Genomic DNA, 25,351 nt, shown 5'->3' with positions numbered 1-25,351 from the left:
AAGTGACCATTTCTACCGCTACAAACCACTTCTCTGCACCATTACTCGTCATTGTGCTGGTATTTTTCAGCCGTTTTTTTTTTCAGTTTGGTTGGAAATAATCTTTTCAAACCAGTTTCACAAAATTTTTTTGGTAGCCGGGCATACTTATGACTACAGAACGATTCAACCATTAAAAGTGCATAAACATGCATAAAAACTGCATTCAAATTGCAATAAAATCCGTTTGTGCTAATCTCCAACAGAACAAAACATATATTTGGTATCTGGCAGTGACACCCTTCACGACTACGTTTCACTTTTTTGGTAGCGCCCACGTTCATAAATACACCCCTTTGAGGCTCCAGCCCCCTATTGTGCAATTTTGAAATATTGAAATCATGTGTTTTGGGTTTTCGCGGGTCCCTTATACATTTTGCCGGATAATTTTTTTAGTTAGCAAAAAAGTTCAGTAGGGTAACACTTTTACGTTCGTGGATTATAGACTTGAAGAGTGATATTCCAAAACTCGCTTTGTCCATTTTTATCAAAGTTGGGTTTTCAGTGGTACCTGGTAGATGAAGTATTAACTCGCATTCCTACATCATCAAACTACCAAAATGAGGTGTTAAACTCACCTAAATAGCCAATTCACTAAAAATTAAAAAAAAAAATAATGTTCCGAAACGCGCTTTGTCCATTTTTATTGAAATTTTTTTCAGCAGTATTTAGTGGATGAAATGTATACCTACACTCCTACATCATAAATCCACCCAAATAAAGTGCTAAACTCGCCTAAAAAGCCAATTCACCCGTTTAAAGGGAAACTGTTTTTCCTCTCTCCTGAAAAGTTGTGAAAATGGACAAAGCGAGTTTTGGAATATCACTCTTCACTTGTATACTTCTTTGATTTTATTGTTTTCTGATTGGTTGAGTTTTTTTGGTAGTCACAACTGAAAAATGTGACTGAAGTTATGACTGAAGAAATGATATAATCAGATACAAGATACAATAAAAAACCATTTTTTGCGACAAAAAAGCAAGACTTTCTAAAACAACATTTTTTTTTGCAATTTTTGCAGTTTTGATTTAAAAAAATGAACAAAATTCGAAAACCTGTGGAACCTCTTCGGTAAAAACTTTAGGCACCGATTTATTCAATTTATTAAACAAATAACATAATAAAATTCAATTTTCAAAACAAAAATATGACTGAAATTACCAATACAGAGTACCTACCACATTTAGTGTAATGTTGCATTATTGCTCGTACTAAAAACCATATCTTTTTCGAGCACGTTACCATTGAACAAAGATTTAAATGTGATTCTGAAGTTTCTGCTCATCGTATAGTATACAACAAACGTGATGGATATATTGATATTTGCCAGCGTGTTGATTATTCCTCCCAAGCCAGTATAACACGAACCCATCAAATTCAGTATTCCTGATGGAATTTTAATAACCAGAAATAATGCCACAAGCGCCAACATTATGACCACTGATCTATCGAGTTGCTGTTTCCGTTTACTTCGGAGACTTCTCTTGTTGCTGTGGGTGCTTGAAGTGGCGACTGGATGTTTTCTATGTTCTTTTCTCGTCCATAAGACAATTATCAGTCTAAAACGATACCAAGTTTTTATCTACATTAACATACTGTTTAATTTTTCATCAAATATTAAGCTTCAAATTGAGTTACCTGAGACTTAATATTGGCAGCACAACTGACGGCAATAAATCAAACAACACTCCATCGATCAAAAGAGAAATTCGAAGCTGGATCGAATGTTCTTTGTCTGTAAGTGCATACTTCGTCAGCGTTTGGTTATTAGTATTCTGGTTCTTTATATCACGCGATAAATACATAGGCACGCTAAGCAAAATGCATAATATGTAACTAGCCTTCACTGCATTGCGTGTAGTCTTCATATTACACCATTGGGATTCCTTGAAAGGATGTACCACAGCTATATATCGCCATATGGCCAACATCATCGTCAAAAATACCGATATGAAGTGAAAAGTGATCACGAAATTGTAGCATCCCAAATGAACTATTGCCTGCTCGAAATCCCATTTTCCTTCGAAATGAGGATAATGCGAAAAGGAGATCCACGAATACCAAATGTAAGCTATTAAATCCAACATATCTACGAAGGCTAAATGAGCTAGTATCAAGTTGGCAGATGAAATCATGTTTTTCCTCGAGAATACCAGGATGTTGAATAGGTTGAGAAATACGCCAATCAAACATATCGGGATATCTACGTAACCGCTTATATTCTTCTTGTAATATGCTTCGATGGTTTTTGAGACATGTGTACAGAATTGGTCTTCGGTTGACATCTTGAATTTTCAAAAAAAAATTGACAAGCAGGTACTTACAAAAAGAATGAGATGGTTTGATTGAAGCTGGTTAGATCTCATGTGAGTTGACGAACTTTACTTTATAACTCGTGAATGTATTTTTTAGGTAGGTATGTACAAATAGGTTCCATAATAAGATATTTTTTCAATTTCAAGCACTTATTTATTGCCACCATCGAACACTTTCCAAAACTCGTTTCGTATAAATATGAATTCATATTGACTTTGAATTGTGTGTTTTTGTGAAAAGAGTGAATTTGTTATACTACCTACTAAACAAATTGAACACACTTTACGCCTTGTGAGTTGTAGGTTTATAAAAATCATGTATTTACTCTATTTACATTTCCCAGAATTGAATATAAAAATAGTTATCTGGTGCGTAAAGATACACGCATCATGATATGACATTATTGTTTTAAACAATTAAAAAAAGTGTGTAAAAAAAAGCTTGCAAAGAGATGAATTTATCGACTTGACCCGAAAGTTTGGTAGGTCAACTGATAACCAACACATGTGTTTATATACTTAATAATAATTATAATAATGACAAAAGCAGCATTCTTGATTTAACCAAGCTATATTGATTTTAGAGGGTGTCTTTGTCTTTGTCTCTGGAAAGTTTTATACCTACTTTAGGATGGATCGTGAAAAAAAGTTGATTCCAAAACATTAAAAAATATTATTCCTGAAACTGGGGAAATATTTTGAAACAAATTGGTGCCAATTTTTTTGTTCCCACCAACTTCAAAAAATCGAAAAAATTGAATTTTTTTTACCTAAGATATTTTTATAGATTTTTTGAAATTTTCAAATTAACTCGAAATAGCCCACAGCTTTGCTCCATTCGCTAAACTTGATCAATTTTTCGACCTGTATCTGGGTTTCTATTATTGCCCAAAGCAACAGAGGTTCTTCTGAATAAACCTTTAAACGTGTCTCTAAAATTTTCACTCATGGTGTAATATATTACAAACGTAATGGACATATCGATCTCAGTCGCGGTTAAAAGAATTGATCTTGGACCATAGAAGCAGTGCTTAGTACTTCTATTCAAACTGCCATAAATCATGTACGTTAAATTCAATATTCCATCGAGCACTTTAATAATTAGGAATAGTGTAAGAACTGTTATCAATGCCATTATAGATCGATCAGTTTGTTGGTTCTTTTTGAGGTTGCTTGAGCTGATTTGAGGGTTTAGAGATGGATGCAGATGTCTCTGGTCTTCTTTTTTTGCTAATAAGATGACAATTATTCTGAAAAACCAAACGATTATTAATTACTAGCAAACCCGTTAATCGCGCATACTGCGCGATTCTTCAAAACGTAATAATATACCTTTTAAAAATTCAGTAAGTAACTACATAATACGAAGAATGATCACAATTTTTTCACTGTTAGTTATTGGGAAATTCATTTTTTACAACTGAAGCATGTGTTTGACACAAAACGCACCAAAGTCCAAAAAAATGTTGATGAGAAATTCATGGTACTTAGTATACAATTTGGAAAAGTAGAAATGGCCCAAATTGGCTGATTTTTTGATATGTTGTAGCCAAGACCCTTGGGCACAACATATCTTAAAATCTGCCATTTTCGGCCGCAACTTTATGCTAGATGGCCTTGCAACCTCAGAATCTTTGAAAATGGACTTCGTGCGTTTTGGAAACACATGCTTCAATTAGTATTATCTTTCTTTTCAACAATTGGCGAAAAGCCGTGGTTTCATTTCTTAAAAAGTTTACAAAAATGTTCTTTTTTTGGCAACATTGCAAATTTTTACCAAAAATACCAAAAAAAAAATCGTTTTTATCCTATAGTTTTACCTAATAAAAGCGACAAAAATAATTGCAAAAAAATGTAGACTACATAATTTTTTTTTGTTGATAACTACCAAAATTGCTACTTTTTGCTAAAAAAAACAATGTTTCTAGTTTTTCACCAAATCAACAATTTACAAAAATGTTTTGTTTTTTAGTTTTAAAAAAAAAATCATTTAATTACCAAAAATCTTGCTAATTCTTTTGCTGTTTGTTAAGATTGTTAAAGTCTCAACTGAAAAGACTCGATCTGCTGCACCCTCTGCATGAAGTGGTGAAAACTTTCAACCTTGGCTATATAATGACTCGATCTGGTCAAATATTGCATGTTACGAAATTTTGAGCCTTTGCTTAGCATTTACCATCTTTTTTTTGAAAATTTATATTAAAAAAAAGCTAAACAAAAGCTCAAAACTTCGTGACATGTGGTATTTCACCTGAAATAACAACCTCTTGATAGAAAGGCTTTAAAGTGTAGATGTGTAAGTTTATGTTTTAAGCACAAAAGGTTGCGTAGTAAACTGAAAAAGTTCAATAACATACCCTGAAAGATCAAAGTTGAAAAACAATTTTTGACAGAAAAAAAACTTAAAGTTGATTTTGTCGTAATTTCATTTTACATTTTAAAATTTAGTAAATGATTTTTTGGACTTTTTTTAGCTCATAGTGAAAATTGTTGAACTTTCAACATAAACCTGCATACCTATCTACTATTTAAAACCTTTCTATCGAGTGGCTGTTTATTAAAATTGGTCCTGCTGTTGCAGAGACCTTGCTGTGACAAAAAACTGACTTATAATGAACTTTCAAACTTTCTCTGAACTTTTTCCGTTAATTTTTTTAAGTTTTTTACTGTCTAGACTGTTTTTTTTGCGGTGATCTTTCAAGGTACAATTTGTATATTTTTTTACACATCAAATTAGATCAAATACTAAATGATCAAAATTTTCAAGCTTTCACTTAGCCTTGACTGTGAACTTTTGTAAGCTTTTTTTCTTCAAGATGTCTTTTTGTGAAACTCTTTCAAGGAACAATTATATTATGTATGTACTTCTTTCCAAATTTTAAGCTATCGCTGAACTTTCATCGTCAACTTTTGAAAGTTTGGTTTAAACTTTTGTAAGCTTTTTTTTCTTCAAGATTTGTCTTTCTGTGAAGCTCTTTCAAGGTACAATATACATACTTCTTTGTATAGGTATGTCGAATGCACTGATTATATGTAGGTTAAATACTGCATGAGCTTTCGCTGAGCTTTTACCGTCAACTTTTTTTGTCAAATTTTGTTTTTCCATGGAGATTTTTTGACGTACAATGTAGGTACTTTTGTGTACCCATCCAATACGGCATAATCGATTATTGAGCTTTCTTGAGCTTATGGTGTAACTTTTTGGCCTTTCAACATAAACCTGCACATTTACACTTTAAAGCTTTTCTGTCGAGAGGTCGTTCATCAAAATTGGTTCAGCCGTTGCTGAGATCTCACAGAAAAAAGAATCTCATCATAATTTAAAACTTTCAAGCTTTCACTTAGCTTTGACCAGGAACTTTCTGAAGTTTTTTTTCCTAAAGGTTTATCTGTATACATTGAATGTGATAAGTACAGGTAGGTTAAAAACAATTATTGAACTTTTTTGAGCTTTGCAGTGCTACTTTTTGAGCGTTTGATAAAAACCTACAAATGTACGGGTCAAAAGCTTTTTTTTGAGACATCGTGGGGCGAAATTGGTTCAGCTGTTGCTCAGATCTCGGAGTCGAAATAGGTTAAAATCAACTATTGAGCTTTTTTGAGCTTACGGCACAACTTTTTTGTAAACCTTTTTTTTTCGACATTCCACTTATTTTGATGCTCTTTCAACGTACTTATAGTATACGTACTTCTCTGTAAACGTTGAATGTGCTACGTATACGCTAAAATCAATTATTAAGCTTTTTTGAGCTTTATGGCACAACTTTTTGAACTTTTGATAAAAACCTGCACATCTACGGGTCAAAAGCTTTTTTTTTGAGACATCATCTAGCAAAATAGGTTCCGCCATTGCTGAGATCTCAGTCAAATAGGCTAAAATCAATTATTGAGCTTTTTTGAGCTAAACGGCGCACCTTTTCTGTGAACTTTTTTCTTCAACATGTGACTTCTTTTAATGCTTTTTCAAGGTATAATATACGTACTACTGTGTATACATCAAATGCGCTACGTATAGGATAAAATCAATTATTGAGCTTTTTTGGGCTTTATGGCGCAACTTTTCAAACTTTTGATTAAAACCAGCTCATCTACTGGTCAAAAGCTTTTTTTTGAGACATCGACGATCAAATTCGGTTCAGCCATAGCTGAGATCTTAGAGTCATAAGAATCCGGTCATAATTGAGCTTTTTTGAGCTTTTTACAGCGCAGCTTTTTTTGTTAACATTTTTCTTCAACATTCGACTTTTTTCGATGCTCTTTCAAGGTATAATATACGTACTTCTCTGTATACATCAAATACGCTACATATAGACTAAAATCAATTATTGAGCTTTTTTGAGCTTTATGACACAACCTTATTGTAAACTTTGTTTTTGACATTGGACTTCTTTTGGTGCTCTTTCAAGGTATAATATACGTACTTCTGTGTACATGTCAAATGCGCTACATATACAGGCTAAAATCAATTATTGAGCTTTTTTGAGCTTCAAGGCTCAACTTTTTTGTAAACTTTTTTCTTCGACATCAGACTTCTTTCGATGCTCTTTCAAGGTATAATATACGTACTACTATGTATACGTCAAATGCGCTACGTAAAGGCTAAAATCAATTATTGAGCTTTTTTGAGCTTTTCGGTGAAACTTTTCGAACTTTCAATGAAAACCTGCACATCTACAGGTCAAAAGCTTTTTTTTGAGACATCACCCAGCAAAATCGGTTAAGCCGTTCCTGAGATCTCAGAGTCAAAAGAATCCGGTCATAATTTTAATATATAGATTGAGGAGGAGATTTATTCTTGTAAATTCCTAATGATGTTCGTGATATTCCAATTTGTGAAAATATGAGGGTTTTATGTGCATGGATGAATTATAAAATTCTGAGTTGAATGAGCCTCGTTGAATTTTTTCTCATTTGAAGGATAGAATATGTTTGTTTCAACTCACTCCCAGGGTAAAAAGATAGGATATCTCAGCCAGTCTGAGCAAACTCTTTCCTTGTCGAATCATCTGAGTTTTGGGGATGGATGCCCCGATTCTCCTAAAATTTCTGTCAAGTTCTTCACATCAGGAACGAATGATAATCGTTGTCATTTGGCCTATAACCTCCCTTGGTGCAGGTATAGGGTGTTTTCTTCTTCAGCGGTCATTTCTCGTCATGGTGCCCAAATTTCTTGTTTGGTTGCTCAAGACTATTGCAACTTGGAGAAAAATGATTGCGAAGACGTTTCGAAAGAATTCACGAGGAGTGGGTACCTATCAAAAATATTCGTCAGGAGTTCTAGAAACTGAAGGAGCTACTTTTTAAAAATTTGAGGAAATCCATGGGCAGCATCAATTTTTATGACAATTACAACATTACGAACTTTTCGTGATGGGATTTGGAACCCCCCCCCCCTCTGAATGAAATATCGACTTATTTTTTTGAAATTTGGGGCTCTTGAATAGAGAAATCTCGAGTACTGAAACAAAGAACCCCCTCCCCCACCACGCCCTGTGTGTGGTTGGAGGACCAATGAGAATTTTAGAGCTGTGTAGAGCTGTATTCCCTTATTCATCTATGTTATTACAATGATAAATGGAGGTGGAGGCGGTAAAACGTGACTACCCCTCCAAAAAGGTGTTGATCAAGTTCCAAAAGCTCAAAGCTGTCAAGTTTATCGAGCGACAACATTTTTTTTCGACATTTTTCAATAATCATTATCTATAAAACCGATAAACCAATTTTGATCAAATTTGAAATCTCATTAGGACCTGCACCATTCCTACAAAGTACTTATACGACCCTCAATTTTTGATGAATCATTCATGAACGAATAATCAATTTTTTGAAATAACCATTCGCCAACGGATTGATCAATATTCTTTAATTGATGAATCAATTCGTTTGCGAATGAGTAACATATACGAATCGAATCGTTCGCGAACGAGTCACTTGTACGAATCGATTCGTTCGCGAACGAGTCACTTGTACGAATCGATTCGTTCGCGAACGAGTCACTTGTACGAATCGATTCGTTCGCGAACGAGTCACTTGTACGAATCGATTCGTTCGCGAACGAGTCACTTGTACGAATCGATTCGTTCGCGAACGAGTCACTTGTTTAAATCGATTCGTTTGCGAATGAGTCACTTGTACCGCTTGTACGGATCGATTCGTTCGCGAATGATGCACAAAAAACAATTCAATTCGTTCGTGAATGATTCACCAAAAATTGAGCAACTGAATCGATTCGTTCGCAAATGAGTCACTCATACGAATCGATTCGTGGATTCATTCATGAACGAGACACTTGTACGAATCGATTCATTTGCAAATGAGTCACTTGTAAGTTGTACGAATCGATTCGTTCGCGAATAATGTACAAAAAAATTCAATTCGTTCGTGAATGATTCACCAAAATTGAGCAAATGAATCGATTCGTTCGCAAATGAGTCACTTATACGAATTGATTCGTTCGCGAATGATGCACAAAAAATGATTGAATTTGTTCGTGAATGATTCACCAAAAATTGAACAAATGAATTGATTCGTTCCCAAATGAGTCACTAATACGAATCGATTCGTTCGCAAATGAATCACAAATACAAATCAATTCGTTCGCGAATGATTCATCAAAACTTGAGTAAATGAATCGATTTGTTCGCGAATTGATCAACTCGTTCGCGACCGATTCACCTACAAATCAATCGAATGATTAACCAAGAAATCAATCAATTTATTCACTTATTCGCCAATTGTTCGTAAATGATTCGATTCGATTGTAAACAGATCAATTGCTGTACAAATGATTCAAAAAAAGTGAATCAATTCGTTCGTAAAAAATGTTTATTTAAAGAAAAGTCGATCTTTTCACGCTAAACGCGTGAGTCATTTTTTTTATTCCACAAGAAAGAAATTGTTTAAAGAAGTCCTGGTTTTTTTTTGTAAATATTGTCAGAAAGTCGACACATTTTTTTTTCTAAAATTGTAAAAAAGTCACATTTTTTTCAAAAGTATCAAAAAGCCCTAATTTTTGACAAAATTGGTAAGAAATGTTGGCTTTCTTGCATAAGCATCTAAAAAGTACTTATCTTGAGTACCTATTAATTTTTGCTTCAGCTGTCTGAGAAATCCAGCTTCACCCCCCCCCCCCCCTCCGAATCCCTAAATTGAAGCCCTGTTAATTGTTTGGCACAAATGCAAGAAATCCTGTTTTTAGCTCTAAGTTCCTTTAAAAAAGTTCAATGCTTTACAAAATTGCAAGAAATATACATATGATTTTCCTCTAAAATTCGAAAAAAGACTTATTTCGTCAAACACTTGCATTTTATGTCCGAATTTACATGTGAAAAGTCCACATTTTAGTCAAAAGAAGTTTTTTTTTCAGAATTGCCTGATAAGGCCTGTTTTTTACCAAAATTGCCCAAATTAATAAAAGGTCTTAAACCAAAAATTTAAAGCTGTCATAAAAAGTCCTGTCCTCTGTTCATGTTACCAAAGTCCTATTTTTGTTGTCAAAATTGAATGGTGCTTTTCAAGAAGGTCCTATCGACCGATATGACCTTTTTGAGGAGTTCATGAAATTTGAATCTCTGACGTTTTCTACACAAGATGGTGCAAACCGCAGCGCTCCATGTGGTGTTGTTCACAAACAGCAGCTATATGAAGTTGGCTAGGCCACACAACTGGAAAATGCGCGCATTACCTTCTTCTCCAAAATGGTCAATCACGACTACACCAAAATTCTTAATTAGGTAGTAATTTTCAACGCAGAATTCAAATTTTGAGTCAATTTTGCCCCTTGACCTCAAGAGGGGGTGGTACCAAATGAAAATTTGGGGAAAATGTGAAAAAATCGAGTATAGTGTCGAAATCTTGATACTTTAGGCTAAAAACCACGATTTTTGAGTCAATTCACCTCGTAGCCCCCCAGGGGGGATGGTATCAAATAAAAATGCGAAAAAATGGAGTATAGTGTCCAAATCTTGGTACATTTGGGCTGAAACCCCGATTTTCGAGTCAATTTTGTCCTTCGCACGCCAGGGAGGAAGGGGGTGGTACCAAATCGAAATTTGGGGAAAACAGTGAAAAAATCGAGTGCGCACTCACACATGCATGGCTAAAGTATGAGATGATACAGATTTCCGCAGGTAAATCGATCGCAGTTGTTTTACATACACTAGAATGCATAATTTTTCATATTCGTCGTTTTGGGGGATGCTGGCGGAAGAAACTTCTGCCCTACAGTATTAAAGATATTACATTAAAGTACTCAATTTTTTCACTTTTATCCTAAATTTTGATTAGGTACCACGTCCCTTCCCCCCGGAAGCCGAGGGACAAAATTGACTCGAAAATCGGGTTTTCAGCCCAAATGTACCAAGATTTCGACACTATACTCGATTTTTTCGCATTTTTATTTGGTACCACCCCCCCCCCCTGGGGGCTACGAGGGAAATTGACTCAAAAATCGTTGTTTTTAACCCAAAGTATCAAGATTTCGACACTATACTCGATTTTTTCACATTTTCCCCAAATTTTCATTTGGTACCACCCCCCTGGGAGTCGAGGGGCAAAATTGACTCAAAATTTGAATTCTGCGTTGAAAATTACTACTCAAGAGTGCCTTTTGGTGTAGTTGTGATCAACCATTTCGGAGAAAAAAATCATTCGCGCATTTTCCAGCATGCTGCCCTGGTAGAAAAATCCTATAGAAACTTACGAATTCACTATAGAAACTATAAGAAATGTATAGTGAACCTCCCTTTTCGTATAGTGTATGTGCCTTTCACTATACAAACTTTCAAAAACTATAAGATTCATTATTGTACTATAGGTACACTATAAAGTTATGTATAGTGAACCTCAATTTTCTTATAGTGTATGCGCCTTCACTATAAGAACTTTCAAAAACTATAGACCTATAGTGTAATGTATAGAGCACGGATTTTTATGTACTAAAAATCTCATTTTATGTACATAAAATATGTGTTTTAAGTGTTTGAAATAAATGTAAAAATATGTGCTCATAGAGCCAAAATATGTAAAAATATGTGCTAACCTGAAAACAATATGGGTGTCGCTGGAAAGAGAATTTTGAGGAGAATAACTTGGTAAAATGATAAATGTGAAAAAACTTTATTTCAAAGGCTCAAAGCACATTAATTCAAATCAATAAATTTAATTTTTCAAATTTTTTTCAAATTTTTTCTGCTGAACATGAAAAAATTAATGAAAAAAGAACAAAAACCATCAAAAAATTCCTGATTTTGCGTATTTTCTTCGAAGTATGTGCTAAAAAGAGGAAAATGACCGAAATTATGTAAAATATGTGTTTAAAATTCCTAGAAAAAAGTAAAAATATGTGTTTTAACCTGAAATATGTAAATTGTAAAATGAAATTGGGCTCATTTTACAGGAAATTTTCTGATTCGTAAAGATATTATCAATATATGCTATCTCCTTACAAATAGGAAAATATGTAAAAAATAAAAATCTGTGCTCTAGTAATGTACTATACAAATACAGTTTGCTTATAGTTTTCTAAAATGCACTATAAAGGACTTTGAAATTTTTATCACTATTGTCTTTAGCTTACTAATTTTCAAATGAAGCAGCCTCGCAAAATTAAATATTTGATTTTCTCGAAAAATTACACCTAAATTTACTTTCAAAAACAATGAAATTTTAACTTTTGAAAATTTTGAGGGACTTAGAAAAAATTACTGAAAAAAAACATACAATCACAGATTACTCCTTCAGTTTTGAAGATGCGCCATATCTTAAGAGAACCTTTTTTGTTCATCTTAAAAAGTTATTCCAGAAACCATGCTATAAATTTTAAAATTGACCATTTCTCTAAAAATCGGTGCATTACAAAAATGCATATATGAACTAATTATACCCAAGATTTCAACTTCCACGGTGGTCTAGTGGATAAAGACACTGGTTAGTAATGGATACATCCTATAGAACTCAGGTACGATTCCTACCCTAGGCAGAAAATTTTTTTCCAGGAAAAAATTTTTTGGTAGGATTTTGTACTATATAATGCTTTATTATGTGTAATAAATGTATTCAAACAATGATTCACACATTTTACAAATTGTTAGAGGGAAAAAAGGATTTTCCTGTGCAGCTGCAGGTACTATAGGAAGGATACTATAGGAACCTATAGTGCAACACTATAAAAATATGTCCGAAATTATTATAGTGCTGCACTATACATTTTTTTACGAATTCTTATAGGATTTTTCTACCAGGGTGGCCCAGTGTGGCAACATCTGAATTAAATTTTTTCCTCAAGACTTGGTGTATTAAACTTGTAAATTACGTATCTAACAAGTTGTCTGAACTATTTCATGTTTTTGGTGGGTTTGAGAAGGAATAAAATCGATTTTTAGGTGGATAGCCGCAAGAAGGTCCTGTCGTTTCAAGAAGGTCCTATCGAGGTCTCTTTTGTAAAGCGCTCCCATGGAAATGTTGGTGGTGGAAAAAAAATTACTACGCAGGAAATAAATAGTGGAAAGATGCTTCTATTCAACAAAAAAAACCGGAGCTCGCTATATCATTTTAAACCAAAATGGCAAAACACTGAAATATAAAATTGCGTTTTTCTCAAAACCAGTTTTTTGTCGATAGGACCTTCTTGAAAAGCACCATTCAATTCTCAAAACATCCTTATTTTTTTCAAAATTGTTACCTAATTAGAGCCCTGTTTTTTTTGACAAAATTCCACCCCCCCCCCCCCCAAAAAAAAACCTATTACTGCGTGAACTGCCACACAAAGTGCTAATTTCTGTGTTATGTCAAAAAAGTCTTTTTTTTTCCTTAAAAATTGTTAATTGGAAGTCCTGTTTTTCCAAAATTGCCAAAAATGTCCTTTTTTTCTGGAGGCCTATAAACTAGGTAACTTGAAAAGTGCTGATTTCTGTTTCATGTCAAAAAAGGTCTTGTTTTTTTGCCAAGATTATCAGTTTTTCTGTTTTCCTTTCCTCAACAACAAATCTCTGTAATTTTCCATTAGATTTTTTTAATTTTTTCTGGTTCTGCTTGAAAATGAAAAAATATGTAGTTACATTTTGACTACAAAAAATTTAAACTTGAACAAATGTCAAAGTATTGTTTTCCAAAATTGAAACCTCTCCCTTCTTACTCGCTGTTGAAAGTAATTAGTTGACGTTTGAAGTGTCTCGAAAATTGTAAAAATTGGTCTGAAACAGTCGATGGAAATAATTTTGACAAAAGAGTGGACACTGCACTGAATTGGATCTAGGGAATATTTTCCGGATCTCATCATGAGTCAAATTTCACAATTTTTAAATTTTATTCCTGACAACTGAGGTGGTATTTGAATAGCAGAACTAATAATTGAAGTTGGTAGAGTTTAATTACTCACCTAATAATAAATACTGGCAACAAAACTGAAGGCAGAAAACTATGCAACAATCCAGCAGTCACGAAGTAAACCTTGGGTAAAATGGTATCATTTTTCATCATATGTGTATAAGTAGTAACCATCTGATCATCCGGCGGATTCGGTATAATAACACCAGAAAGATACATCGGTACACTGAACAGAATACAAATCGTGTATCCAGCAGCCACTACTTTACGTGTAGTCTCCATATTGCACCACTGAGTTTCCTTGAACGGATGTGCTAAAGCTATATATCTCCACAAGGCCAACATTATCGTGAGGAATACCGATATCGAATGAAAAGTCAATATGAATTCGTAGCAATACATAAGGAATACTGCTTGCCCATAACTCCATCTTCCATGAGAGTAACCTCCGTACAAAATATAGCAAATATATGTAAAGGGGATAAATGCTATCAATAGCAGTAGATCTACAAAAGCTATGTGGGTGAATATGAAGTTTGGAGATGAAATCATGTTTTTCCTTGTGAATATTAGGATGTTGAATATGTTTAATACAGAACCAATTATGCAGATTGGGATGTCTACGTATCCGTTTATTTTTGTCGTGTAGAATTCTCCTATTTTCAGCAATGTGGATCCGCAGAATTGTTCTTCTGTTGACATCTTGACTCTTGATATAGGAAATGATTTTAATTTTTCAAGGATTTATCAATAATAATCTCACATCTTTTCAAAATTTACACATTTCACACATTTATTGAATTGAACTACACGCGAACATATTCAGAGAAGAGCATTTCTTCGCGATCAGTTTTATTCACATAGTGATTCTGTAGAAATTCAACACACATATTCAATACACATTTATTAACGACTATACACTTACACTGATATGGTAACTACCTACATAATATATTACAACGGTAATGCTTCTGAATGAGTGGGAATTTACGGGTACTGCAGATTCTAAATTTATTTATTGTATCAATTTGATTAGGTACCCATGATGATTCATTTGTGATATTGCATGTTCATTTTATTTCCTAGAATTACTCATCCAATGTTGTCTATCATAAAAGTACCTACTTCGTCAGTATGGAATTTGATTACATTTGTATCAAGTTTTCATAGTTCGCTTTAAATTAATCATTTGGAGGAATAAAACATTTTTTAAATCTTGGATTTTGACTAAATTCACAATGATGATTTTATTTTGGTTGGAACTGTCCCATGTACGGTACCTAAAGCCTTAGACAGGGTCAAAGAAGAAAGGAGCTGCAGCTTCCCAAATTGAGGTCATTTTCAAAACAGTATTTTTTGAAAATCACACCCCATATGATTTTGTCTGAGGAATCGTACTTCCTTTTTGAAAGTTTCAAGACCTCTTTGAGACAACGAAAACCAGATCATTGAAAATTTTTTAGGGCTGCAAAGTGCAAACACCCTCTGGAATGTTGTAGTTCGTTGAAATTAATTTTTTTTACCCATTTTGAAAAAATTAGAAAATTAGTTTGAAAAAAGTCTACATAATTATAAACTGTACTTTAGCAGGTTTATAAATATTAGTGTGCAATGGAGAAAAAAGTACCTATACTCATGTAATGGTAACATGTTTTTTTCCTTTTTCTTCAAAGGCTTTGAATCTCATTAAAACATTACTACCTACGTGAGTTTCGGCAGCATCTAAACTTGTGTATTCCTCGAAATAATGAAAACTGTCCTCTTTCGTGATTTAATCACGCTTGCACGATCACCACAGAACAGGGATTTGAATGTGATTCTGAATTGTTGACTCATGATGTAATACACAATAAACGTGATGGATGTATTGATGTGAACCACGCTGACGAATATCGATATTAGAGTAGAGTAACATCGGTTATGAATCACACTAGATTCAACATCGTAAAACAAATTCGCCAAAAAAATTATTCCTCTGGGGATTTCAGCGATTAAAAACAATACCAGGACTATCAACAGCATTGTAACAGATCGGTCGACTTGTTTGGCTTCATGATCGTGCTGAGCTTTTCTTCCTAATAACAGGAACATCAATCTGAAAACAAAAAGTGGAAAATGATTTATTAATTTGATGGTTTTGTTGTTATTTTGTTTTTTAGTTAGGTAATTGTTTTTTTTTCATTATTTTATTTTTTCAATTTTACATTTTTTTTAAAATTCTGCTTTTTTACTTGGATTTTTTAGTTTATGAGTAGGTACTTTTTATTTGTATTTCTTTCTGTTTTTCATTTTTTTAAATTTTCATTGGGGGGGGAGGGTTATTGTTTTTAGTGTTACATATTTTTAATTTTCAATTTTTGTTTTCAATTCCAATATTTTTTTTAAATTTCAGATTTTATTTTCAAGTTTCATTTTTCCTTTTTGCACACGAATTTTTTAGTGCTTCTTTAGTTTTTATGGTCATTTTTTTCATTTTCACTTTTTGTTTTCATCTTTCCCCTACTTTTTGTTTTTAATTTTCGTTTTTGTGTCAGGATTTTCAATTTTTTTTGTTTTTGTGCTTGTCCGAGATTTTCTGTTTTCTAGATTTGGTTTTAGAATTTGTTTGTTTTGTTTTGTTTTTTTCATTTTCTTCTTAGTTTTTGATTTTTAATTTTGGTTATTGATTTTAGTATCTTCTCCCTAGTTTTCAACTTCTTATTTCGTTTTTCAATTTTTAGTTCTGATTTGTGTTTTTTGTTTTTGCTTACTTATCATTTTTAAATGTTGTTTTAATGTCTTTTAGTTTTTGTTTTCACACCTGAATTTTCTCGTTTCTAGTTTTTGTTCACAAGTTTTTTTTTTCATTCAGTTTAGTTTTTCGCTTTCAATTTTTGTTAATATTTTATTTTTGTTTTCTGAGTTTTGGTTATTCTTGATTCTCTGTTTTTTTGAAAGTTTCCAATTTCTGTTCTCATTTTCTTTTCATTTTTTTCTTTTTTTTTTGTTTTGATGAACGAATGGGGAAGATTTCATTTCCATTTTTTATACTTTTTCGGTTTTTACATATTTCTCGTTTTTTTTTTTTTTTTTGGTTCTTCATTTTTAATTTTCTTTTTTGAATGGATTTTTGGACTTTTCAAAAAGAAAATGAAAAAAATGAGATAAAAACAAAAAACAACCTGAAGCCAGAAAATCTGAGCGCGAAAACAAAAATCAAAAACTTGAACAAAATTAAGAATAGAAAAACAAAAACTAAAAAAAATTTAATACAAAAACTAAAAGTGTGAAACTCAAAAAAAAAAAAAATAAAAAATGATAAAAACTAAGTAGATTTTGAAAAGTCGAACCAGCTCACAAAAAAAAACTATAACAAAATCTGGAATTAAAAAATACTAAAAATATGAAATAAACATAAAAAAAAAGAAAAAAATTTAAAGATAGAATTAAACACAAAAACAAAAACTAAAAAATCGGGGTACAAAAGCAAAATATTGATAAAAAAGAATCAAAAACTGAGAAAACAAAACAAAAACGTTGATTAAAAAACAAAAAACAAAAAAATGGAGACAAAAGCAAAAATCTTCCAAAACAAAAAAAAACAGAAAGTGGAAACTGGAAAACAAAAACCAGAACTATGATCAAAAACTGAGAGAAAAAAATTAAGGACCAAATTGATATGTAATGATTTCAGTTTTGTTTTGTTTTTTGTTTTCAATGGATATCATTTTTAAATTTCAATGTTTGTTTTCAATTTTCATTTCAAGCTTTTATGTATGTTTGGATTTTTTGGTGCTTAGTTTTTGTTCTCATGTTTTTTTTCTGGTTTTCACGTTTCCTCAAGTTTTTGGTTTTCAATTTCAGTTGTGTGTTTGGTTTTTCATTTGATTTTAAATTTCAATTCGGTTCCTGATCTTAATTTTGTTTTGCTCTTAGTTTATCTGGTTTCTGGTTTTTATTTCATAGGTTTTTTTCATTTTCATCTTAGTCTTGAATTTTTAGTTTTGGTTATTGATTTTGATTTTTTTTTTTTTGTTTTCGAGGTATCAGTTTTGGTTTTTTAAGGGAGGAGTGAGAGGAGCTGAGTTTTTCATTTCATTTTTTTTTTTTTTACTCCTCTATTTCAACCATATTATTTGTTCAATTAAGTACTTCAATAAATTTTCTTTTTTTTTGGAGGGGGACAATTAATTTTTTTCAGCAGTTTTGATTTCAATTTTTAAAAAAATGCCAAGCAATTAAAATATTATTCAGCTGCGAAATGAAAAATTGGAGTTAAAATTGTTCAAAATAATGCATTTTTAATTTTTTGGGCTCAAACTAAATAATTTTGAATTTTAAATGTTTCATTACACATCTATACATGTCACAAGGAACATTTTTTAAAAAATTTGAGCCTAATCGGTACAGTAGGAGAGGCTGGCGGACTGTCATTGTCACCATGGTTTTTAACGTTTTCAACAAATAAGATAAAGACAAGAACTAACAAGAAAATGATGGTGATAAAAGTGAAAACAAAAACAAAAAAAATTGAATCAAAAGCTGAAAACAAGAAAAATGCAAAAAGCAAAACTGAAGACAAAAAATTGACAATAAAAAATGGACAATAAAAAATGAAAACAAGAAAAAAAATTATAATAATAAAAGTGAAAACAAACAAATAAAATTGAAAGATATCTAAACAAAAAAAAAACTAAAATCAAATCGAAGACTTAAAACCAGGAAAAATGCAAAAACAAAACTGAAAACCAAAAATATAAATTTCGAGATGAAGGATTTTTTACTTCAGAGAAAATCTTAAATCTTTGCAAGTTCTTTAACAATTTTGAATTTTCAGAGAAAATATTTTCAACCTTTTTTGATGAGGGAGGGAGGGGCAAGAGGCAAGGAGCTCGAGCGAAGCGATGGAGCGAGCCGAGAGGGTTTGGGCTGCCCCTAGTATCTTTGAAAAGAAGAAAAAATTGCTTACCTCAAACTGAAGACTGATAGAGCAGCTGCGGGCAATAATGTGCCCAATACTCCATACATCATGAATGGCAGTTTGACCAGGATAGGTTCGTTTGTGTAAGATTGTACATATCTTAATTCCTGATCACGAGTAGCTTTTACGGTTTGGACTTTCACATGGCGCGATAAATACATTGGTATACTTAGCAGAAAGCACACAATGTAACCACATATCACCCAATTCCTTGTATTCTTCATATTACACCAAAAACGTTCTTTCAGCGGATGTGCTATAGATATATATCTCCATACAGCCAATTGTACCGTAAAATATACTGACACAAGATGAAAAGTAGTAAATACATTTTTGCAGATTGTGTAAACTATTGCCTCATGGTAAGTCCATCCATTCTCGACGACTCCATCGCGTTGAAGGTTGAGAATCCCAGAATATGGGATACCTACTAATAACACCACGAAGTCTGCAAACGCCGTGTTGGCGAATATCGAGTTCACTGGTGATATCATGTTTTTTCTTGTGAATACCACTAGATTGAATGCGTTGAGAATCATGCCAATCAAGCATACTGGAATGTCCAAGTATCCACTTATGTATTTAGCGTAGTAATTACCTATTCCTAGCAAAGTGGCTCTACAAAATGTTTCTCCAGATGGCATCTTGATCAGCTTGACTTGAAGGTATCATCAGTGAAATACTGTGGTTGGTTTCATTTGATTCAAAAACTGCCTAAATTTTAAAAAAGAATATTTCTTTAAAATGAATGTCACAGGTGTAAACTTATGAAACATTACAAGCGGAGTATTATTTCGCGATCAATCTCAGGCTCATACTGATGCTGTGTTTTTACTGCTTTCAATATTGGTGTCATTGTCATTTTCACCAAGTGTCATTAATTCTGAGCATTACCTATATTGGTCATTAATATTACCTTTGGACCCACGTATTTTTCCAAGTACTAATTGAGATCTGTTTTTTTTTTTTTAAGTGATGAATGATGATTTTTCGCAGAAAATTTAGCATGTAAACGTCATGATCTACCTACGCTTTTTATTTTTTTTGGAAAACATTTGTGTGTGGGTGTCATTCTTTTTGGTCGATCTGATGTTCTGTTTGATCATTTTGCACAGAAAGATAAAGTTCATAGAAATAATATTTTTTTGAAAAAAAAAAACGCGATAATTTTTCCCCAAAATTGAAATTGTTCCCTCCTTTTTCACTGTTGAAAGTATGAAGTTGATATTTGAAGTGTCTCGAATTAGAAAAATTGATTTTGTGTGAGGAATCCTGCTTCCTTTTTGAAAGTTTATAGACCTCCTCGAGACAAAGATAACCAGATCCTTGAGAATGTTTGGAATCGCAAAACGTTCAGGAATGTTGCTAGCTTGTTGAAATCAAATTTTTGTGACTTGAAAAAATTAAAAAATTAGTTTAATGCAATAATTTGATTTGTAGTTTCCACGATTGGTTAAGAAATAAGTCCATAAACTGCAGTACTTTGAAAGTAGGTAAGTATATATTTGTATGCAATGGAGAAAAAAAGTACCTATATCCAATACCCATGTAATGTTACCATGCTTATTCCCCTCTTTCTTCATATGATTTGAATCTCGTCAAAACATTCTTGAGTTTCAACAGCATTCAAACTTGTGTCAGTATCCTTTGTATTCCTTGAAGCAGACCCTGCTCTCTTTCGTGGTTTAATCGTACTAGTGCAATCACCAAAGAACAGAATTTTAAACGTGATTCTAAATTTTTGACTCATGATATAATAGACTATAAATGTGATGGAATGATTGATGTAAACTACGCTGGCGAATATCGATAATAGAGTAGAGTAACAGCAGCTATGAATCACGCTAGATTCAACATGATAAAACGTATTCCCCAAAAAAAGAATTCCTCTGGGAATTTCAGCGATTAAAAACAATACCAGGACTGTCAACAGCATCGAAACAGATCGGTCGACTTGTTTGGATTCATTATCCTTCTCGGATTTTCTCGCCAATAACGTGAATATCAATCTGAAAACAAAAAGCAAAAAATAATTTATGTGTTGTGATGGTTTTGTATGTAGTTGAATGTGCAGTTTCTCGAAACTTTGGAAAACCCCCAGAGTACCTATGTCACCGCTCTGTGGAAGTCTGGGAAATTTCAAGGAATCAGATGATTTTCTCTACAAAATCAGAAAATTCAAAGTTTCAAAGTTCAGATTTGGATTTTGAACATTCAATAAAATAATTCGAAAAAGTTGTTGCCAGAGGAAATGGCGGGTGAGAGAGTGAGTGGTTGAACATCAAATACATATTTAAAACTCAAGGGCTCTTACGAGGGCTTGATCTAACCTTTTTCAATCTCAATAAAGCGATGACACAAAATTAAAAACAGTTTTTTTTCTGGTTTTTATTCTCATTCATCCTGATACTTGGATTTTTTTCATTTTCAGATTTTCTTTTGTTTTGTATTTTTTTCAATCTTTGTTTTTTTGTGTCCATTTTTACTTTTAGTTTTTCTGTTTTTAATGTAAGTACCTATAGGTACTTTTTTTTGTAGTTAATTTTTGATTTTCTATTCTTGTTTTGGTGCTTGAATTTTGTTTATTTTTTGTGTTGAAAAGACAAAGAGTCGAAAAGACAAAATGTCAATAAGGTGAGATGTTGAAAAGACGAAATGTTGAAACGACGAAAAGACAAAATGTTGAAAAGATAAAATGTTGAAAAGACAAAAAGTTGAAATGTCAAAAAGACGAAAAGATGAAAATATGAAATGTCAGAAAGACAAAAACATGATGACAAAAAGATGAAAAGGCAAAAAGACAAAATGTCGAAAAAGTGAAGTGTCAAAAAGGAGAAATGTTGAAAAGACAAAATGTTGAAAAGGCAAAATGTCAAAAAGACAAAATGTCAAAAAGACGAAATGTCGAAACAGCAAAATGTTGAAAAGGAGAAATGTTGAAAAGTCAAAATGTAGAACAGATGAAATTTTGAAAAGATGAAAAGACAAAAAGACAAAAAGACGAAAAGTTAAAAAGACAAAATGTCAATAAGGTGAGATGTTGAAAAGACAAAATGTTGAAACAATGAAAAGACAAAAAGTCAAAAAGACAAAATGTCAAAAGGACAAAATGTTGAAAAGGCAAAATGTCGAAAAGATAAAATGTCAAAAAGACGAAATGTCGAAACAGCAAAATGTCGAAAAGGAGAAATGTTGAAAAGGCAAAATGTAGAACAGATGAAATTTTGAAAAGATGAAAAGACAAAAAGACGAAAAGTTGAAAAGACAAAATGTCAATAAGGTGAGATGTTGAAAAGACAAAATGTTGAAACAATGAAAAGACAAAAAGACAAAAAGACAAAATGTCAAAAGGACAAAATGTTGAAAAGGCAAAATGTTGAAAAGATAAAATGTTGAAAAGACAAAAAGATGAAATGTCATAAAAAGACAAAAAGATGAAAAGACGAAATCTCAGAAAGACAAAAACATGAAATCGCAAAAAGATGAAAAGGCAAAAAGACCAAAAGACAAAATGTCGAAAAAGTGAAGTGTCAAAAAGGAGAAATGTTGAAAAGGCAAAACTTTGAAAAGACAAAAAGGACAAAATGTCAAAAAGACGAAATGTCGATAAACAGTGAAATGTCGAAACAGCGAAATGTCGAAAAGGAGAAATGTTGAAAAGGCAAAATGTCGACCAGATGAAATTTTGAAAAGACAAAAAGACAATAAGTCAAAAAGGCAAATTGTTGAAAAGGCAAAATGTCAAAAAGACAAAATGTCGAAAAGACAAAATGTCAAAAGAACAAAATGTCAAAAAAACAAAAAGATGAATAATGTTAAAAAGACAAAAAGACAAAATGTCAAAAGGACGAAAACACGAAAAGATGAAAAGACAAAAAGATGTCTAAAAAGACAAAAAAAAAGTCAGACAAATGGAATGGCAGAAAGACGCCCAAAAAACCATGCTTTTCTGATAATAATTTTTTGCGCTTAGCTTCTCTGGTTTATAATTTTTGTTTTGAGTTTTTTTTTCTCATTTTCAGAACTTTTAATGTTCGTTATTGATTTTATTTTATTTTTTTTTCAAGGTCTACTTTTTTCAAGTGTTTGTTTTAGTCTTTTATTTTGATTTCTGAGTTTTTGGTTCACAGTACTGGTTTTTTGTTCTCAAGTTGCCGGTTTCGGTTTTGTTTTTTTTTGGGTGGGAGGAGGAGGGAGGGGAGGAGGTTTCCAGTTTTTTTTTTAATTTTTTCGGTTTTTACTTCAAGTTTTTTTTTCAATTGTTGATTTCCTTATCTCAAAAAATGCAAGGACAACTTGGATTTTTTGTCTTCGACTTTTTATTCTTGCTTTTCTTTTTCTTTTTAAATTTAAATTTCAATTTATATTTTCAATATTTGTTTTTAATTTTATTTCCTGGTGTTTTTTTCTTTTTCCATTTTTTATTTTAATTTTTACCTAGTTTTTGGTACCTACCTACCTGCATACAAAAACAGAAATATATGATACATTTATAAATGAAATGTGCTCACCTCAAACTGAAGACCGATAGAGCAACTGAGGGCAATATTGTGCCCAATACTGCATACACCATAAATGAAAATTTGCGCAGGATAGGATCATCTGTGTAAGATGTTATGTAACTCGATTCCTGACCATTATTACTGTCGTCACCGTGGGCGTGAGCTTCAACATGACGCGAAAAATATATCGGTATACTTAGCGAAATGCACACCACGTAACCACATCTCATCACATTTCTTGTAGTCTCCATATTACACCAAATACGTTCCTTCAACGGATGTGCTATGGCTATATATCTCCATGCAGCCAATTGCACTGTAAAGAATACTGATAGAAGATGGAATGTAGTGAATATATCTTCGCAGATCATGTAAACTGTCGCTCCGCTGTAAGTCCATCCTTTTTCGACGATTCCATCACGTTGAAGGTTGAGAATGCCGGAATACGGTATACCCGCTAATAGAACCATGAAGTCCACAAACGCCAAGTTGGCGAATATCGAATGTACTGGTGATAACATGTTTTTTCTTGTAAACACCAATAAATTGAATGCGTTCAGAACCATGCCAATCAAGCATACTGGAATGTCCAAGTATCCACTTATGTATTTAGCGTAGTAATTACCTATTCCTAGCAATGTGGCTCCACAAAATGTTTCTTCATCATCATGAGTTGACATCATGACCAGCTTGAAGGAATCGTCAGTGAAATATTGCGGTTGGTTTTATTCTATTCAAAAACTGCTTAAATTCTAAACGGATTTTTTTTCTAATGAATGTCACAATTAATTATGAACTTATGAAACATTATAAAAGGTATCTATATTAAATTATTTTCACAATCGATCTCAGGCTCATACTGATGCTGTGTGTTTCCTGCTTTCAATATTTTTATCATTCTCATGAACTGTCATTAATTCTAGGCATCGTGTTGGTCATTATTATTACGTATGGTCAAATGTATTTTTCCAAGTAGGTACCTATTGAGATCTGTTTGATTAGAGATAAACAATGATTTTTTGCAGAAAAATATATCGCATGTAAACGTTATCTACCTTTTTTTCTTTTTTCTTTTTTGGAAAACATTTCTGTGTGGGTTTCATTCTCTTTGGTCAATCTATCGTCCCATTTGATCATTTTCCCCAGAAAGATAAAGTTTATAGAAATAATTTTTTCCGCAAAAAAAGCGATAGTTGATATTTTTTCCACAATCGCAAAAAATTCATGTTTTTTCAGAAAAATTCTCCGTCGTTTTAAAAATCCTTTATCGATTTGTTTTTTATGTATAGATTTTCAATCTTGTTTCTATTTTCATAGGTAGCTGTTTTGAAAGTGAAGAAAAATTTCGACTTCAAGAAATTTTGACCTATTTCTCTTCCTCTCTCAATTGCGCTTTCACCAGTGTCGAAAAAGTCTTGCTTTTTTTTGCATTCCTCTTATTTTTTTGGTAATAGAAAACTTTTACTTAATTGAATTTTTTTCATAATTGGCATTCTTCTCTCTGCAATATTGAATAATAGGTAGATACATAAGTATATGAAGTGGTGTGTTAAAAGTCCTGTTTTTTTGGCAAACATTTCTCAAAGTCCTGCTTCTTGTAAAGTTTGAAAAAATTTCCTCATATTTGTCATTACACGAAAAGTCTTGCTTTTCCCTTTTATCCCTTCAAAACGTTGACATTTTCAATACATTTTCTCTTCCTTTTAAAATTTTGATTTTTAAAATTGTTTCTTTGGTTTTTGATAACAGATAAATTTTGACTGCTGGATAAATTTCCACGCAGTCACCTATGTAGCTAGTCACCCATCCATTTTCCCTACCTACTTTCAAATTGAATTATTAGGGAAAAAATGGTCTGTTAAAGTCCTTCTTTCTAAAAAAAAATGTCGAAAAAGTTATGTTTTTCTCCATTTTTCCAATCAAACATTAACATTTTTGATAAATCCTTAGCTCTCAAAATTTTGTTTTTTCCCCTTTTTCCTACCATTTTTTTTTTTTTTTTTGGAAAGTTGAAAAATGTCAACATGAGAAAATATTATTGTCTTGAATCAATTTTGACCCGATCCCTCCCCACTTCTCCAAATTGAAACAGTTGAAAAAATGTCGACCAAGTAGGTAAGTTTCGGTTTTTGTGCAGTTTTTACTTATTATCTTGTTCGTTAGATAGTTTCATTAGGTACCTATCTAAAAATAATTGGAAAATTGAAAT

General features: G+C 32.3%; 3 protein-coding genes across 3 annotated transcripts; all 3 read right to left on the bottom strand.

Moving 5' to 3' along the window:
- Positions 1–1,130: 1,130 nt before the first annotated feature.
- LOC135837767 (sex peptide receptor-like) lies at positions 1,131–14,835 on the bottom strand. Its single transcript, XM_065353151.1, has 3 exons — positions 13,733–14,835; positions 1,679–3,605; positions 1,131–1,599 (listed from the first exon to the last, which is right to left on the bottom strand). The coding sequence occupies exons 1-2, from the start codon at positions 14,380–14,382 to the stop codon at positions 3,197–3,199; spliced, it is 1,059 nt and encodes a 352-aa protein (XP_065209223.1). The 5' UTR covers positions 14,383–14,835; the 3' UTR covers positions 1,131–1,599; positions 1,679–3,196.
- Positions 1,224–2,325, bottom strand: LOC135834180 (somatostatin receptor type 5-like). The gene is made up of 2 exons (XM_065348018.1): positions 1,790–2,325; positions 1,224–1,599 (listed from the first exon to the last, which is right to left on the bottom strand). Exons 1-2 carry the CDS (start codon positions 2,323–2,325, stop codon positions 1,224–1,226), a joined length of 912 nt encoding a protein of 303 aa, XP_065204090.1.
- Positions 14,836–23,147: 8,312 nt separating the features above from the next.
- Positions 23,148–23,822, bottom strand: LOC135834179 (sex peptide receptor-related protein 2-like). The gene has a single exon (XM_065348017.1). The coding sequence runs from the start codon at positions 23,820–23,822 to the stop codon at positions 23,148–23,150; it is 675 nt and encodes a 224-aa protein (XP_065204089.1).
- Between the last annotated feature and the right edge of the window lie 1,529 nt (positions 23,823–25,351).

Source organism: Planococcus citri, chromosome 2 (assembly GCF_950023065.1).
Source record: "Planococcus citri chromosome 2, ihPlaCitr1.1, whole genome shotgun sequence".
NCBI classification, from domain to species: domain Eukaryota; kingdom Metazoa; phylum Arthropoda; class Insecta; order Hemiptera; family Pseudococcidae; genus Planococcus; species Planococcus citri.
This window is presented reverse-complemented; position numbering and strand designations above follow the sequence as displayed.